This window comes from Theropithecus gelada, chromosome 7a (genome assembly GCF_003255815.1).
Source record: "Theropithecus gelada isolate Dixy chromosome 7a, Tgel_1.0, whole genome shotgun sequence".
Classification (NCBI taxonomy): Eukaryota; Metazoa; Chordata; class Mammalia; order Primates; family Cercopithecidae; genus Theropithecus; species Theropithecus gelada.
This window is the reverse complement of record NC_037674.1, coordinates 5,879,099-5,897,513: the sequence shown is the minus strand read 5'-3', so window position 1 is coordinate 5,897,513 and position 18,415 is coordinate 5,879,099. Positions and strand designations below refer to the sequence as shown.

The window sequence follows — 18,415 nt, the reverse complement described above, 5'->3', positions numbered from 1 at the left end:
TGGTATTCTGTGGCAGCAGCCTGAATTGACTAAGACAAAACTGGAAAGAGTGCTGCTGAAAAAGCTCTCAGACTGAGAGAGCATTCAGCATCTAAGACAATTTCTGGGCTCCTGAGCTCAGGCCAAAAGTGGGTGGTGAAGCTTTCAGCCCCAGAGGGTGCACTCTGTGCACACATCATATGTGGCCCTGTGGGACAATGACAACTGGGGTCTTCTCAGAGAGCAGAACCAGGGTGTCACCCTGGCCCACCAAAGCCTCACTCCCCACATCCAGGACAGTGAGTGCTGGCTGCTCCTGTCCTGTAGGTAGGACAGGTGGCTGGTGCCGCTGCCTCCCAGCCCCCCGCAGAAGGGGTTTTGTTGGAGCGCATGTTCTCACTCCAGTACCATGCATGGGAGTGTGGAGGTCCTCAGGAGCCTGGAGTGGCCAGATGGAGAAACCTGCACATTACACAGCGATGGCTGGGACCCTCATTCGGGAATCAGGGGCGGTGGTGGCTGGTATGCGCTTCCTGTGGGCATGGATGTCTTGGGGGAGGTCTGGTGGGGGATCCAAGTGTCTGTTCCTACTTTGTAGCTCAGGCGGGGACAGGCAGGGCTCCTGGGGGGAGGCTGGCATCTGCGTGCACTCCTGCTTTCTCTTCTCTCCAGGCCTTCAGGCATGAGTGAAAAACTCTTGGCCAGTTCTTTCTGCGGAGTTAACTGTGGCTGGCATCCCTTTGGAACAGTGCTTTGGGCCCCTGAGCTGATGGTCATTGGGGTAGGGCATGAACCAATCAGCAGATGTATTGTGGATAAATACACCTCATGCTTTTAATCAGTGTGACTCAGCTCTCTCGGCACGTGTCCTCTCTATAAGCTGAGGACAGAGCTCCATAGCCATGAAGTCCCTTCCACAGCTCCTGGCCACTTCATGGTGCTTTGTGATCCGTAGGTCAACAATGTCAAAGATGACAGACTTGAGGAACAGAGGTCTCAGCTAAAAGTCTGGATGCCCCCAACCCCAGCTCCTCGGCCTGTCACCCCTTAGCCAGGGGCCTTTGCAGACAAGGGTTCTTCAGGGGTCTGTGCTCTGGGGCTGCTGAGAGGAGTGGCAAAGGAATATGGCCCAGTGAGACTTGTGGTCACACACCACAGGGGTAGGTGTAGCTGTGCTTTTTCCTCCCACTCTGACCCTGTCTTTCAGTGGCAACTGGCAAACTTAGAAAGTAGCCAAGAGAAGGGAGGCTAATGACAAAGGTAATTCAGTTTGGGGGTACTTCTGGTTTCTAAAACCTTCTTGCTGGCCAGGCGCAGTGGCTCATGCCTGTAATCCCAGCACTTTGGGAGGCTGAGGTAGACAGATCACTTGAGCTCAGGAGTTTGAGACCAGCCTGGACAACATGGAGAAGCACCATCTGTACCAAAAGCACAAAAAGTTAGCTGGGCTGGTGGCATGCACCTGTAGTCCCACCTACTCGGGAGGCTGAGATGGGAGGATCTCTGGAGCCTGGGAGGTGGAGGTTGCAGTGAGCTGAGATCACGGCACTGTACTCTAGCCTGGGTATGAGACCCCATCTCAAAAAAAAAAAAAAAGAAAAAAGTTTGAAAACAGAGAAAAAACTTTCTTGTCACCGTGAAGTAATCTGATTCTTACTGTAATGTCTCGTAATAGGCATTACATATTTCCTCCATTATTTTATTCAGATGGGTACACAAATAGACCAATTTGATTGGTATTTGATAAATGATTCTTTTTTTTTTTTTGACATGGAGTCTTGCTTTGTCACCCAGGCTGGAGTGCAGTGGCACAATCTCTGCTCACTGCCAGCTCTGCTGCCCGGGTTCCCGCCATTCTCCTGCCTCAGCCTCCTGAGTAGCTGGGACTACAGGCACCCGCCACCACGCCCAGCTAATTTTTTGTATTTTTTAGTAGAGATGGGGTTTCACCATGTTAACCAGGATGGTCTTGATCTCCTGACCTTATGATCTGCCTGCTTCAGCCTCCCAAAGTGCTGGGATTACAGGCGTAAGCCACGTTACCTGGCCAATAAATAATTCTTTAACACAATTATGAAATCAAGTTGAGCAGAATATGTAATAATATTTGTAACATGTAAAGATACATTTCTATTGAAAAAGAGATTAGATTTGTCTATTGTAAATTAATCCTGCAAGAAAAAGCATGGTTCGTTGTCAAACATGTTGAAAATTGGAACGTCACATTCCACATGGCTTGGGGAATAGTAGAGCACAGGTGAGCGTTTGATTTAACCAGGAGCCATGCATCAAATACAGATGGAAGGCTGATTCCATGGCCCGGTGGGTAGAAGTACTCTGTTCGGCTCCCGAGATCCCTAGCAGGCACTTATAAACTTGCTGTGTTGTTTCTAAGTGGCAAGAGACAAATTGGTAAGCTGCTCTTTGGAAAAACATTTTTTTTCTTTTTAAGTATCACATTTTGAATGTGTTGAGTCTCTGCTCCCAATAAAGGAGTGGCCAACCTTGGTGTGACCATCTGTAAGCCTCGTTTCGGAGCTCTCTGTTCACACCAGCATCTCCCCCTCCATCTGTAACCAGTGGACTCCCTCAGGGCTGCCTGCGTGCTGCTGTCTGGGTTCCTTAAGCGAGACCCCTGGGGGAAGGCACTGAGGACACGCTGAGGGCTCCCTGACCTCTGTGTGGCCCCTGGATATGCCTCAGAGGCTCACAGGCTGTTTGTATATATGAGGGAAAAACTATTTAAAGAATGGACTTAGATATTAATTTTTTTTAGGGGGATGAAGTCTCTGTCACCCAGGTTGGAGTGCAATGGTGCAATCTTGGCTCACTGCAACCTCCACCTCCCGGGTTCAAGAGATTCTCCTGTTGCAGCCTCCCGAGTAGGTGAGATTACAGGCGCATGCTGCCACACCCAGATAATTTTTTATATCTTAGTAGAGATGGGGTTTCACTGTGTTGCCCGGGCTGGTCTTGAACTCCTGAGCTCAGGCAATCCACCCACCTCGCCTCCCAAAGTGCTGAGATTACAGGCATGAGTCACCACGCCTGGCCAATAAATTTTAAAGGAAAGAATAGCCACAGATGGCACTGACACCTTCCATGAAACAAAGAACCCCCTCCCTACCCTCTTCGACCCTGAAGGTTCCTGAGTCACCAGGTCTGAGATGCTATCTCATCCCAAGCAGGCTTTGCCTTGGGGTACCACTTCCTGAGCCTCTTCTCTGGGAGATGCATGCTCTCTGAATGCCACTCTCTTGGGCCAAGTCTTTGTGGAAGCCTCGCCATCCACCCTCCCAATCCTTCACTGGCTGCAACCATTCCCTGGGGATGGTTCCTCCTTTTTCAACTTCCCCCTCTGTAAAGTGGGGAATAGGAAATGGGAAGGGTTAAATCGTTATTCCTGGAAAGGACCTTAGAGCGGCACTTGAGCACAGGAAGCAACTGCAAACATATGAGCCTGAAGGTGGGGTGCAGACCTAGGCAGCACCCGTATGCACCCAGCCCTTCCCAGTGCAACCTGCTGGCCAGGCCGAGAGCTAACATGTACACGAGGGTATGCGCTGCATGGCTCTATATCTACGCAAAGGGAAGAGGAGCTGTGGAGACGGGCAAGGCTGTGCTTGGCTTGTTTGGGACTTTACCAAGAGTTAGCGGTCATTTTGGACGACAGAGCCTCCTGGGGTATTTGAAGGTGTGCTCAGCACACCTATGTCCCCTGCCTGTGTAACTGGGCACCCCACATATGGGTGCCAGGATCTGATTGCTTTGTTGAGTCTTGCGGTATGGCTGTGTGAGAGCATTTACAGAAATGCAGACTATTTGATTACATTGGTTTCCTTTGATTTCTCCCGATGTGGGGGTTATGAAATGGACTTTATTCCAACACAGGTAACATTATCCATGAATTTCATTTCAGGATAATGAAGAGTACACTGGACAATGTTTGCTATAAAAGGAGGGGGAATTGGGATTATCGCACTGGATGATTTCCAAAGTTCTTTCCTAGGTTCTATGTTTCCAGGAACTATGCGGCACCTCTGCTTCTCCTGTTAATTGATTTGATTTTTCATAATGTACACATTTGCTCAGTGGCCAGTATGAACTGTCCTGAGCTGGGTGCTGACAGAATGCCCAGATCTGGGTTTCACAGCGCTCCCCTGGAGGCCATTTTAAGATGTGGCTGCAAAGAGGCTGCTTCCTGCAAAGAGCTGAAGGCCCAGGGCTCAGGGTGTCAGGGAGCAAAGGACTAATGTCCTCCCCTGGAGAAAGCAGGTGGCCATCAGGTGTGGAACCTACCAAGAATGCATACATTTGATCTAAAAAGTCTTAAGGTAGATTTGCAAAGCCTGAGCCACTCAGGTTGCCCATACTGACCAGTCCCCCCAGCTCCTGACCTTCCACCTCAAGCCCTTCCCTCTCCCCAAGTCCTTGCCTAGCCTGGGAAACAGGAGAGGATTCCTGACCTTGAAGACGGCCAGTGGCGGCATCAGCAGTTGCTGGGCCGTGGCAGTAGCACCTATAAGAGGGGGCTTCCCTTAGAGGGAGAGGCACTCGAGATGAGAAGTTTAAAGAATGCCTCATGGATATTTAAGCCTCCAGGAGCTGGACACATGTGGATGAGACATGACGGGCCATGTAAACAGTGGAGGAGGAAAGGGGTGATGGGAAGAAGGGAGCCTTGTCTCAGCCTGAATTACATTTTTAATCTCATTTCCAGGCTCTCAAAGCATCGTTCCTCAGGCACAAGGACATGGTGTCTGCTCTTCCTGGGGCCTGTGATTACCGTATCTATTAGCCTCTGTCACAGGGTGCTGTCTACAGGACGGGCAGGGCACCGTGGCACAGGGTGACACCTGTGCTTCACAGTGGGGGCCGGTGGTGTCCTGGGGCTCAGTGTTCTGGAGTCTCCCATCTCCTGCCTCCCACCAGGCCCTGCGACTTGGCAGTCTGGCCAGCTCGCCCCAGCAGGCCTGAGCCTGCTACTGTGGTGTGGCTGCTCCTGTTTTGCACTCAGAGGATGCAGGGTCCCATCCTGGAAGCTGCAGCCTCACTGTGATTTCCACGTCCCTCTCTGCTGAGGAGTCTTGTGACCTGAGAGCACAGCTGCGACTCTGTCCCATCCCCCCAGTGTCCTTCGAGGCACAGAGGGAGGGCTGCAGAGGTGAAGGTCTAAGGGGGCACATGGGTGCATGACAAAGAGCGTGGCCACGGCACCTGCCCTGCAGGGGGTCGTGGGACCTTATGGGTGAATGTGCAGCCCAGCCACAGGATGGTCTTGGACGCGGGGACCCGCACCACCCCAGGAGGACCCCAGTGGGCTGCTTCAACTGTGAGGGCGCCATAGGCCCACACCACAGTGGCTCTGAGGGGTGCATTGGGACCAGATCCCAGTGTTTAGAAAGCAGGTCATCAGAAGTGAAACCACCCACAACTCTGCAAGGCTCTCCTGAAAGGCACCGAGCCACAGCGGCCTCCACGGGCATGCTTTGAAGGAAGGATGCTTTCGTATGTGCCTTGAAAACACCAAGACGCAGGATCTGGAGGCCTGGAAGAGTACTCGGTGCCTTTTGCCAGGAGGGGGCCGAGTATCTGGACCCTGTGCTTGGCACTGGGAAATGCTGGCCTTGGGACCATCATCTTCCTGTGACCACAGAGTCTCCCTGGGGACTGGACAGAGGACTCAGCCCCTGGCCTGGATCCCAAGTCCTGAAAAGGCCCTTCTGGTCTCCCAAGAGGCTGGGTCAGCCCTACAAAGAGCTAACCCCCCAGGAAGGCGGTGCAGGCATTCTGGACTGAAAGCGGGGAGACAATGGAAAGACCTCCTAGGCCTTACTGATCAAATCTGTCCTTCTGTGGACAGTGCCACATCTGCAAATAATAAAGAACCGTAATGTGACATTCCTGTCATGGCTGGCTGCAGCCTCCCGTCCTCTCTCTTCTGCAACTTGGGTTCTGCCGCTGTGCTGCGTGTGTCGGCTCCTGGGAGCTCTGTATCTGTATCTGTATCTGTATCTGTATCTGTATCTGTATCTGTATCTGTATCTGTTCTTGGGAAGGGGTCTTGAATGCCCTGTGCGTTTCTCACCTTCAGCTTCTGCTCCACAGCCCCAGCCTCATTCCTAACTCAGCCGCCAGGCCAGGAAGTGACACGCTGGTGCCACCTCTGGCGGAGGGCTGGGGGCGGCTGGGTTCTGTTCATTTGTCTGCGTCCTTTCCTTGCCAGCTGTCTAAAGGAAGGAGTAGCATTTGGGAGTCCTAGCGGGGCAATCTTCTTGCTGCATTTACTTCCTGAGCTGCACACTCAGTGAAAAGGTCAGAAGCAGACACCCCGAGCTTCCTGCCCCTGGTGGGCCTGGCCAGATCACTTCCCGTTCCCTGGAACCATACCCAGTGGCAGGGACTCTGAAACAGTTGGTCTTGCCTGTCCGTCTGTCTCGTGGGGGAGTGAGTCTCTGCCTATACCACAAACAAGAGTGACAACAGGAAGGAGTTTCCTCTCCACTCGGCTGGTCACACATCCATCCGTAGCTAACATGAGAAAACAGCAATGGTTCCAAACAAAATCCCCCTATTTCCCGAGCAAAGACATTGACTGGTGCCCTGGAATTGTGCAGTGCACAGCCTGTGGGGCCGGCCCAACATCGGCAGCACTGAAATGGCTGCTTAGAGGAAACTCAGCTGCAATGCTTTGAAAGGAAATGTTGACCTTTTGAGTTAAAAGCTTACCCTGGAGCAGGGGTGAGCAAACTCTTCTCATAAGGAGCTAGTTAACAAGTAAATATTTTAGGCGCTGCAGGCCTCGGTGTCAGTGGCTGCTCCTCTCTCTACCACTGTAGTGCAAAAACGGCCACAGACGATGCCTCGTGAATGAATGTAGCTCTGTTCCAATAAAACTTTATTTATAAAAATGGTGGTGGGCCATAGTTCATTAATACTTGCTCTTGAAGTTTTTTCCCCTTTAATTTACCTCTAAGACTAATTACATTCCTATAAAATACGTATACAAGTGAAAGGGAGAACAGTAAAAGCTATTTAAGGGTAGGTTGCCTTTGTTCAGTATTTTGAAGAGAATGTTGTCTTTCACATTGTTATTTTCAATGAAAACGTTCACACATGCATAAGGTAGTGTTATGCAAAACCTGTCACTGCTGAGTGTGCACAGGTGTGCTTCTAGGGGAGGTCTCCACAATCCCCCTCCCTGTGCAACGGGGTCCCGTCTGATGGCTCTGCCCCACCCCAGGCCCCGGCGTGCACTCTCTGGGGAGACAGGCATACCTTGTTCTCTCTGCTGGTCTCTCTGTTCCATGGACACGAGAGCAGAGAAATGTGCTTGATCATAGGCCAGAACCAGAGGCGAGCAGTGGCATCTGTTGGGAGGGACCTCCAAGGGCAGGTAGATCCCTCCGAATGGGATGGGTGCGAATGCTGTGGACACAAACCAGGGTGAGGGTGTGAGGAGCAGCAGCCTGAGCTGGGAGGGGAGGCCCCTGCGTCCCTGTCCCTCACTATCCCAGGGGGCTCCGTGGAGAAGCGGAGGGACAGGAGGGGCGGATGGAGGCGGTGCTGAGGGATGGGGCTGAGAGTTTCCAGAGTCATCTGTCTGCCCCAGGACTCCTGCGGCCCTGAGACCTGCACAGGTGTTCAGGAGCCCCAGGGCTGGGGTGACACTGTCACCCGAGATTGGTCAGAGCAGTCGCAGCCTGGAAGCCCACATTTTTCTGGATGTACTTCTTCCTCTCCTAGTGTTTGGTAAAGCATTTGTATACAACACAATATCTACGCTTCTCGAGGGTGTATATTTGTTCTATATTTTGAGAACCTCTTCTATTGAATCTGAAGGAACCAGCCAGAGAGCTCCAGGACCAAGATGTAAGTCAGATGGGAACTGAGAATCAAAGGGATCGAGTCCTTCAGTGACAGGGACACAATCTCATTTTCTTACTTGTAAAAAAGAGGGCAGAAAAGCCTAACACCCTCACCAAAATAGAATAACTTCGGAAATATCTGTCCTAAAGCAGCATCTGCTTTTAGCTCATGAAACGTCTTGCCTTTTGGCCCCAGAGTCAGCGTATTGCTGCACTCCTTGGGCAGAATTCAGGGACGGTAATTTCAGGGACGTCTTTGATGAACTCTTAGAGTTCCTCCCCCATCCTCGCTTTGTCTAAATTGATCATTGTGCTTCCGCTCACAGGAGAGTCCCACTGAGAGGCGGCAGGGTGGGGGTACCCGCAAGAGGGCTGTGAGTAGAATGGTAGGAAGGGTGGACCTTCCCTCGCCCCGCAACTCAGATATCTGATGGTGCTGGGAGCTCAGTCCTGGGCTTGCAGAGCAGGGCCCCGATGCGAGTCCTGGTGCTGCACGGAGAGCTGCAGACCTCAGCAGGCCCGTGTCCCTGAGCCACACAGGGAAGGGGGTGGGCCAGGCAGGACCTGTGTCCTCCCAGTTCCCTGGCTACATAACCATTGTGGCCACATCAGATTTTTTATGGCAGCTGTTTAGCATGAAGAGCCACATCCTGGTGTGTGGAACTCCCTGGAAGACCTGTGACTTTTGTAAGGTGCAGGCGTAAATTCAAACTGGGCTGGAGGGATGCTCTGGTCAGCTGCACACTGGAGGGAGGACAGGCTTTGGAGCACTCCTTGCCCTGGGCTGATCCCCCTGGGGACATTGCCTAGCCTCTCTGGGCTTCAGTTTCACCTCTGTAAAGTGGGGAGGGTGGTGTCCACTCTGGGAGGCTGTGGCAAGGGCTGAATGGAGGAACCTTCGAGAAGCGGCTATGCACAGTGTGGCTTTCGGTGGGTAGGCCATAAACTGCCCCTGCCTCTTTCTCTGCCAGTTCTGATTCTATCATAGCCTTGCTATGCATTCTGTCTTCCTTTCTTTTTAGTCTTTAACACAGGTGGCCTGTGGAGGGGCGGGAAGGCACCTGAGTGACTGAATGCCTCCAGGACATGGCCCAGGGCTGCTGGAGGGGCGTGGACTGTCTGCTGTGCCCTAGGCACACAACAGGAGATAGGAGGCCCTCTGGGCTTAGTCCTGGTCCCCACACGACCAGATTTCTCCTGGCCACCTGCTGTTGACAGGCAGGGCAGCTGGTGAAGAGCAATCCCTGCCGCCATCAGGGAGGAGAAAGAAACATGCTGAGTAGATCTTTGCACAGAGTGATGCTCTGTGGCCTCTGGGAGCTCTGTGGCCTCTGGGAGCTCGACCTTGCTCTGTGCTGTCTGCTTTCTAGCTGGGATGCTATGCTTTCTGTGTCAGGAATACAGCACATCCCTTGAGGAACTTACCTTCTCCACCTGAGTCTCTTAACATGGTATCTGCCACAACAACGATGGGTCTTCTCAATATATGGGCTAGGACAAAAACGTGGAACTCTTCCAGGCTCTCATACACGGGGTCCTCAGAGTTGTCCACACTGTGAAACAAAACAGAGCCAGCTGGTCACTGACTGAAACAGCATGGAGGATGGAGAAAGTGGGGACTGCTTCATGCAGGGGCTGAGCCCTCCCCACTCTGGATATTATCTTCATGGACCCTGGCAGCTGCGCCATCCTGGGCCACCTCTCATGCCATCCACCGATGGCAAACGCACAGGTCCCAGCTCCCCTACCCCACCGTGGGAGCGGTCTCGGAAGACGAGTTGGAAAGAGCCCGCAGGTGAAGGGCGCTGGCTGCTGTGAAGGCGAGTCTCTCCGCAGGGGGAGGCAGCCCACCAGAGCCTGTGGCAGCAGGACTGTTGGCTCTCTGGGGGTGTTTCACAAGGAAGCAGTGGGGGCTGGAGGGATGGAGGGGTTCCTCTCCTGTTTATTTCCCTCAGAGACCCAGGGATTCCCTGAGCACATCTGATGGGCTGGTGGGGTCATTACCACCAAGATCTGAGGAGCCTTCTAGAAGACACCCCAATGGAAGAGAACAGTGAGAAGGCTGTCTGGATTTCAATCCAGAGCTGGAGGGGATGCGACGTGAATGTGCAGCCCAGGTGGCCCAGACCCTCCCTGACCATGCCCCCGGCTCATGTCTGAGGATCAGGGAAACAGCAGGCTCAAGAATGCTTCCACTCAAACCCTAAGACGTTCAGGCAGAAGGTGGCAGCCTTGATGTCCCCCAATAGCAGGGCCACCCAAAACGGAGGTGCACATTGAGAGGACAGCCAGAGCTCACAGCGTTATGGAGCCTCGGCTGCATCTGCAGTGCCTGCCAGCTGAGATGGCCGCGCCAGCCAAGACTCCCCAGAGGTGGCTCTCAGACTCGTTCCTGAGTGTCCGAGGAATGCTCAGAATTAGCGGAGGGAGTCTGTGAGGATGGCAGCAGGTGGGGCCAGGGCCGGCAAGTGTGGCCCCTGGCATGGCCCAGGGAAAGAGCTTCATGGCTTCATGGGCAAAGTTCCCAGTCACCTGGGACTTCCAGAATGCAGGTTGTGAATCCTAGGGAATGCATTACCATCACCTGGGGAATTCTGGTTACATACTACCCATGTTTTTTCTTCTTCTTGTGATTCAATTTACCTTGTGTTTTTGAGACAGAGTCTCACTTTGTTACCCAGCCTGGAGTGCAGTGGCATTATCTCAGCTCACTGCAACCTGTTTGAAGTGTTTGTTTTCTGGTGTTGTAAAGAAATAGCACTTGAATATAAATTTAATTGTTTTAGTAAGGCCATTTTTATATTTTTTATAAAAAGGGTATACTTGCTAGCAGTTTTGTTATGAGAGTATATTGAATAAAGGAGATAGGGTTATTTATAACCTGATGCATCCACCTTATTGCTATGTCTGGTTTTTATTGGCTGGAACGGGATTTTACATTTTGTATTTGTTTTCATTGGTTAGTAACTTAGAATTTTTTTAAAGAGGCAAAAGCAGAGGAGAGGAGACAAAGGAAGGAGGAAGTAACGTGTGGAATGTTGAGAAAGGTAAAAATACTTTTAAATAAGGAAGAGGAACAGGCTATGACTTAATGCTTTCTTGGACTAGTATAAGTATGCCAGGGCAAATATTTAGGCTAAATTGTGGGAGCTAAGAATATAAAGTATATTGATTTTTAAAATTATGGCTAGCAGATACTTAAGAATGCTGGCACAGGTCTTTAAATTTTGCTTCTAAGAGAAGTTATTGTTTATTTTTAATTAGATGGGGAGGAAAGGCTTTGAAAAGGAACCACTATTTTACTTTTTACAATTCTCCCTCTTATAATTTTTTAAAAATTTGTCTGTTTTGATTTAATTGCTTTAAGAGAAGTAATTTTTTGAATAGGGTGGAGGAGAGTTAGGAGTTAACTTTGTAAGAGTGGTAGAGAGAAGTTTTTGTATACAATTTTGAAGGCAGGGAATAATATAATAGCTTATAAGAATAAGTATATTATTAAGAGTGAACAAGGTGAGAATTGAAGTTAAATTTTTTTTTTTTTTTTTTGAGACAGAGTCTCACTCTGTCGCCGGGGCTGGAGTGCAGTGGCGTGATTTCAGCTCACTGCAAGCTCCGCCTCCTGGGTTCCTGCCATTCTCCTGCCTCAGCCTCCCCAGTAGCTGGGACTACAGGCACCCGCCACCACGCCTGGCTAATTTCTTTTTGTATTTTTAGTAGAGACGGGGTTTCGCCGTGTTAGCCAGGATGGTTTCAATCTCCTGACCTCGTGATCCGCCCGCCTCGGCCTCCTAAAGTGCTGGGATTACAGGCGTGAACCACCACGCCTGGCCAAATTTTTTTTTTAACTTATTGAATAGATGTTTTATTATTTTAGAAAAAGGGTTATTTATTTTAGAATTTTTGGCACGTTTATTGGATAGTGCTGTTAATTTTTGTAGTGCTTTTGTTATAGTTTTGTTAGGGGCAGTATTAGAAATAAAGGTACAATATTGAGTTTTAATTATAATTTTTTTTGCTAATATTATATTTAAAGCTTGTTTTAGGCAATTTGTCTGGTAGGTCCTAATTGCTTAGCTATTTTTTTGATGGCGTTTTCAGTGTAATTTATGAATTGTTGCTGATTGTAACAGATGTAGTTTAGTTTACATTTTTTTATTCATAGTTACTTACCAGAATAACGTGGATTTAAATTTTGCAGGTATTTGATTTTGTGTTTTAAGTTTATTTGGAAAATTTTTACAGGATTTTAATAGCATTTATGTAAACTTGAGGATTAAAGGACTTACAAGGAAATTTTTTTGGCCTGTGGTGTTTTGTTTTTAGTTTTTTAGATTGATGAAATGCTACAGTGAAGGACCACTAATTGGATTAGTACTGTTTCAATTATTTGGCACAGTGTTTAGTAAGGGTCCTTTACAGTACTACCATATATTTGTTTGGGGATGGCTAAGCATGGATTGATGGGCAAGCTTTTGGAAAAGCTTGAGCTTCTTGCATTATTTTTAAAATACTTTTAAGGAATATTAAATTTTTTTCTTGCCGTGAGAGGCACAAAGTAAATTTGGCATTTAGAAAAGGTGGAAGCTGGATTGCCCTCAGGGGCTGACGCACAGGGTGTTGAATTTTAGGAAATAGCAGAGAGAGCTTGGCATGATGGATTATTTTAAGCAGTGGGATTTTGAAGAAGAGCTACTACATAGTTTATATTTGGTTGACGAGGAGACCATTTAAGTGGAAAGGGGATAATTTGGGCCTCTGGAGTACCATGTGTACAAGTGTAATAGCGTAATAATTGTTTTTAAAGTGTGAACAGAATATTTATTTTAGCTAGGTGTTTGTATTTTGATACATTGTTTTGATGGCTAAGGTCTGTCTTCGATTTTTTATTTTTATAATAGACATTCTACTTTTATTAGATGTAGGAGTAACTGGTGTGGGATTTAGAACTTAGGCTGCTGAAGAAGGGGAAGATGGGGGAATAATGTGTATTTTAAAAATATTTAGGGTTTTAAAAAATTTATGTCAATTTCTATATTACAGAAGTGATTAAGGGCAGATTTAGAGTTAAGGTGGAGGTGGTGATAGAAGAACAGGGTTATATTGATAAAGGTTGACAGAAGGGATAGATTTTTTAATGAAATAGATGAAAGGTTTTAGATTTATATAAATTTTTTTTTTTTTTTGGTGGAAGTTTAACTTTGCTCTTGAGTAGTTTAAAGGACGTAGTTCCATTTATTGCAAGATTGTTAGGCTGTAGTGTGTCCGGAGTTGGTTCCTTCCAGTGGGTTTGTGGTCTCGCTGACTTCAAGAATGAAGTTGCGGAGCTTCACGGTGAGTGTTACACCTCTTAAGGGTGGCACGGACTCAAAGGGTGAGCAGCAGCAAGATTTATTGTGAAGAGCGAAAGAACAAAGGTTCCACGGCGTGGAAGGGGACCTGAGCAGGTTGCTGCTACTGCTGGCTGGGGTGGCAAGCTTTTATTCCCTTATTGGCACCTCCCATGTTCCATTTCTGTCCTATCAGAATGTCCTTTTTTCAGTACTCCCTGTGATTGACTACTTTTAGGATTCTGCTGATTGGTGCATTTTATAATCCTAGCTACAGAGTGCTGATTGGTGCATTTTACAATCCTCTTGTAACACAGAAAAGTTCTCGAAGTCCCCACTCAACCCAGGAAGTCCAGTTGGCTTCACCTTTCAGTAGGAGCAGAAAATTCGCAGGTGATTATAACGACAAATGTTAGGGGTAATTGTGTTAATTAGAGGGCCAGGATATAAATATTTGTGTGAAAAGGCTAGCTGTCATTGATTTTTTATATTTTTACAAGGTGTGATAGAGCAAGCATTAAAAGCAATGGTTTGAGGTGAGTTAGATGTAGTTAGATTAACAACAAGGGAGCTAGTAACAGAATAAGGAAAGGAAAGAAATAGAGAAGGTATATGAAAAGTAAGCCTTTTAAAATTTTAACTTAGTAGGGCTTGATTTTAGTATAGTAACCTAAGATGTTTTCTTGATTTGAGTAGAGTGGGTCCATTTTTTTCTTGGCTGTGCGGACGGCAGTCTTAGTGGTTAACAGCATAAAATAGGGTCCCTCCCAGGCTGGCTTGAGTTTTTTATTTTTTGATAAGGATGTGGTTTTTAGGCTGGTGCTGGTGTACTGGAAATTTTAGGGTTGGTACCTGTGTTAAAAGATTTTTAGTTTTGAGGGAAGGGAAAGTGGAAGATAAATTAAGTCTATAATTTTCGTTGCATATTGTAGGGCTTGATGCCCCATGGTGGCGTCTTCTGCTCCATTTCTCCTTAGCGTTGCCTAGGGGATGTTGCGGCCCTGCCTCCTGTTAAGGTCTTGGCTTTTATGTGGCCTTCACTGCCCCTGCGTGTTGTGGCCTTGGGGATGAGGGACCTTGTGACTTATCTGGCCACCCTTGGGCTTTAAGAAAGTTAAACACTATTTTATATTTGATAATGCTTTTTGTATGAATTTTTTTACATTAATGTGCTATCAATGTTAAACTTTTTAAAAAAGATTTTATAGACATTATTTACTTTTAATGTCTGACTATAAGGTAAGGTTTTTATAGGCGTTTTAAAACTTTTTATAATGTTTGTTAAAGAGCAGGTTAGGGCTTTAAGAAAAATTTATTGTGCTTTTATTTTAGTTGACAGAAAAATTGGATACCTCTTTACCTAATATGTTTACATACAGAATTTTCTTTATAATTAATAGTTAAAATTTGCTTAAACTTTTTTTGGTTTGTTTGTTTTTTGAGATGGAGTCCTGCTCTGTCACCCAGGCTGGAGTGCAGAGGCGCGATCTCGGCTCACTGCAAAGCTCCGCCTCCCGGATTCACACTATTCTCCTGCCTCAGCCTCCCGAGTAGCTGGGACTACAGGCGCCCGCCACCACGCCCGGCTAATTTGTTTGTATTTTTAGTGGAGACGGGGTTTCACCATGTTAGCCAGGATGGTCTGGATCTCTTGACCTTGTGATCCTCCAGCCTTGGCTTCCCAAAGTGCTAAAATTACAGGCATGAGTTACCAAGCCTGGACTTGTTTAAACTTTTAAAACAATTTTTTTAACCTTTTAATGTAGGTAAAAATGCATATTTTTATGTCTTTTTGCAATTTTATTAAAAGTATATTTTTTTACATATTTTGTACATAAACTGTTTTTTAAATAGTTTTACATTTAGGAGGCCTAATTGCTTTTAAATTATATAATATTTTTGCATAAACATTTTTATAACTTTTATTACTTTTACAGATAATTTTTAACATGTTTTAACTTTCTGCCTTTCTTTTACATTATTTCTTTTCCTAGTTTTACCCTGTGTCTTTCTTTGATTTTTATTTTTTCTAGTTTTTTTTACTTACTTTTTTCTCCTATTTTTTTTTCTTATTTGCACTTTATTTTTCTTTTCTTTAATTTGCACTTTATTTTTCTCGCTCTCTCTGTCCTTTTTTTGTTTCCTTTTTTTCCTGAGTTTTCCCGCTCTGCGGCTCCTCCAGCGCAGGCTAGGCAAGGCACGGGCCCGCCCCCGTGTATGCGCTGTCATCTGTTTCTCCTGTTTTTTTTTTCCCCCGATTTATTTATTTATTTATTTTTTATACACTTAGTTTTTTGGGCTGGGTGGGCTTTGCGTGGCTGTAGTGTTGGCCCCGGGCCGGCTGCAGTCCTGGCCCAGGACCGTCACTGGCCCAGAGGCTTGGCAGACACCTGTCGCTAGTTGTAAGAATTAGGTCCTTTCATCCCGTGGGCTTTTCTTCCTGCGCCAGTCCCCGCCCTCTTTTTCACATAGAGCTGGGCTGGGGAGAGGGACTTAAGTTTTGGTGTGCCTGGCTGGCTGGCATCATGCTTGGTGTTTTTGCTTTTTTTTTCCCCTTCCCCTAGAGAAGCAACTGGCAGGAGTGGAGCTTAGTCTTTTACCAGCATTTGCCACCATGCCCAGCTAAATTTTTTTGTATTTTTAGTAGAGATGGGGTCTCACCATGTTGGCCAGGCTGGTCTCAAACTCCTGGCCTCAAGTGATCCACCAGCCTTGGCCTCCCAAAGTGCTGGGATTACAGGCGTGAGCCACCACATCCAACCCAATTTATCTTAACAGTTCAAAAAATTGGCAGCAATCGAAACCTCACAAAATAGCTGCACACGTATGGTAAAAAGAGCTTTTGTTTCCCTGAACCATTTGAAAATAAACAGCCAACCTGGTGCCTCATCAGCCTGGAAAGTTCTTGCTCATTTTCTATGAACAGAACATCCTCCTACACAACCACCACACAGCCACTGACATCAGGAATTCACCCGGTTACATGCAATCACCAGACCCCACATGTGTGTGCCAGCTGTTCCCCAGTAATGCCTTTCAGAACAAAGGTTCCTGCTCAGGATCAGGTGCAGCATTCAGCGGTGGCGTCTCCTTAGTCTCCTTCACCTGGAACATTTCTCAGGATATCCTTGACTTCCACGGCCTGACACTTTTGAAGATTGCAGGCTGGGTATTTTGTAGAATGTCCTTCATAAGGCTTTCTCTAGTTCATCATGCTTAGATTGGATTGGGTCAAGCTGAGTCCTTCTCGTGACATCTTGTCAGGTTGTGTGAACTGCAAATTGTCCCATCACTGGTGAGGCTGTCCCATCACTGGTGAGGTTGACCTGGACCACTCCTTAAGGTCATCTCCCAGGCCTTGCCCCTGCAGAGCTACTAATTTTTCCTTTGAAATTAACAAGCATTTTGTGGGGAGGAACTTGAACCTATGCAAACACTCCATTCCTCACCAGACCTTTATATGTTTATTGGTATCACTATGGATTTCTGGTTTTCCATTTTAGTCAATGGTTTATAATCCATTAGTGTGATTATGTGGATGCTCAGATACTCCTTGATGTGGTCAGTATGGCTTTTCTAAAGCTGGATCTGTGTCCTGTGACATCATCATCATTTCTTTTTTCTCTCTCTTTTTTTTTTTGAGACAGGGTCTCACTCTGTTGCCCAGGCTGGAGTGCAGTGGTGAGATCATAGCTCACTGCAGCCTCGAATTCCTGGGGTCATGTGAGCTTCCCATTTTGACCTCCCAAGTAGCTGGGACCACAAGACACTACTACGCCCAGAAAACTTTTTCATTTTTGTAGAGACAGGGGTCTCACTATGTTGCCAAGGTTGGTCTTGAACTTCTGTGCACAAGTCGTCCTTCGGTCACAGCCTCCCAAAGTGTTGGGATTACAGGTGTGAGCCACCGTGCCCAGCTTCCTTCATTTCTTAGAGCGCTTTCTTGCTTCCTGGTGCAAAAAGGTGGTTCAATTTCACACTCACACGTGGATACAGATTTGCATGTTTTCATCTTTCTCTCCCTCTCAGTATTTATAGAAAACCTTGAGTTCACTGATATCCCAATTCCAATCCAACCCCACAAAGTTAATTCTACTTGCAACTTTCTTCACTTACTGTGAGAAAACTTGTTTGTATTCATTCTAAAGCATTTCCTTATGTCAGCCATCTTCCCATATGTCAGCCATCTCCTGCCTCTGCTCCCCCTCCCCGAGGTGACCCTCTTCACCTGTTTGGCTGACATCTGGCTCTGGCCCCTGGTGTCCTCCCATCCCCCACCCACTCCAGATGCCACCTTGCTTTGCCCCACCTAATGGCTTTCGAACTTACTTTTTCAGCGAGGAAGGAAAGTAGAAAAGGAATGTTTTAAATATGTATTGACATGAATACATATTCAAACAGACACACACATATATTTTATGCCAGGTCTAAACGCAGTGCTCCTGGGTGTGCATTTTGAAACATCGCAGGTGATTCGCCTGCCCAGCCACCCCTGAAAGCCAAGCTGCGGTGCCTGGGGGTCAAGTGCTTTTGGAAGTTGCTTGTTTGTCCCTGTTGCCCAGTATGCGCTGAGTGCCAGCAAGTGAAATGGTTGAACAAGATAATGAACAGCACAGGAGAGAACATGGAGTTACAATCTGCATACTTGGAGAGAGAAATACCCCAAGTAGAAATGCGCAGCACTGTTCCTTCCCTAATTCAAGGAATGGAGGGGGCAGTGCTGGAAAGAGAGGAGCTGCTCGTGAGTCAGATACTAATGCTGAGAAGCGGGCAAAGCAAGATGAATGGTAGCCCTCTCAGCCCTGGACTCTTGAGTCCCATCCTCACTTACTGGCAGAACACTCTGGGATCTGAGCAGCTACATAGAAGGACCCCCATGGTAACAACAGTGTGAAGGCTCAGTATTAGGCACCTTTGTACTGGCACAGCATTCTTCTCATGCAAAACTTAAAGCAGGGTCATCATATTTCCAACCAAAAAACCAATAAATATTCAATGAACACTTACTATACGCTGGTGCTATGAAAGGCACTGCAGAGGCCCTCAGGGAACTCTGCCTTCATGTAACATCTACCCATCTATCCATCCTTCTGCCTACCTATCTATTCATCCATTCATCCTTCCATCCACCCACCTACCCACCCACCCATCTCTCTTCCTTCCCTCCTTCTCTTCATCCATCCATATATTTATCCACCCATCCAATTGTCTATCCATCGATCCATCCATCCATCCATCCAT

At 47.4% G+C, this 18,415-nt stretch overlaps 1 protein-coding gene across 1 annotated transcript in view; it reads right to left on the bottom strand.

The window, feature by feature from the left end:
* OTUD7A (OTU deubiquitinase 7A) overlaps positions 1-18,415 on the bottom strand; it is a 382,571-nt gene that overhangs the window by 19,335 nt on the left and 344,821 nt on the right. Inside the window, exons 10-11 of the mRNA XM_025390202.1 lie at positions 9,273-9,400; positions 7,258-7,407 (exon numbers count right to left, since the gene is read on the bottom strand). Of these exons, the coding sequence (XP_025245987.1) occupies positions 7,258-7,407; positions 9,273-9,400 (278 nt within the window). The remainder of the gene's footprint in view (positions 1-7,257; positions 7,408-9,272; positions 9,401-18,415) is intronic.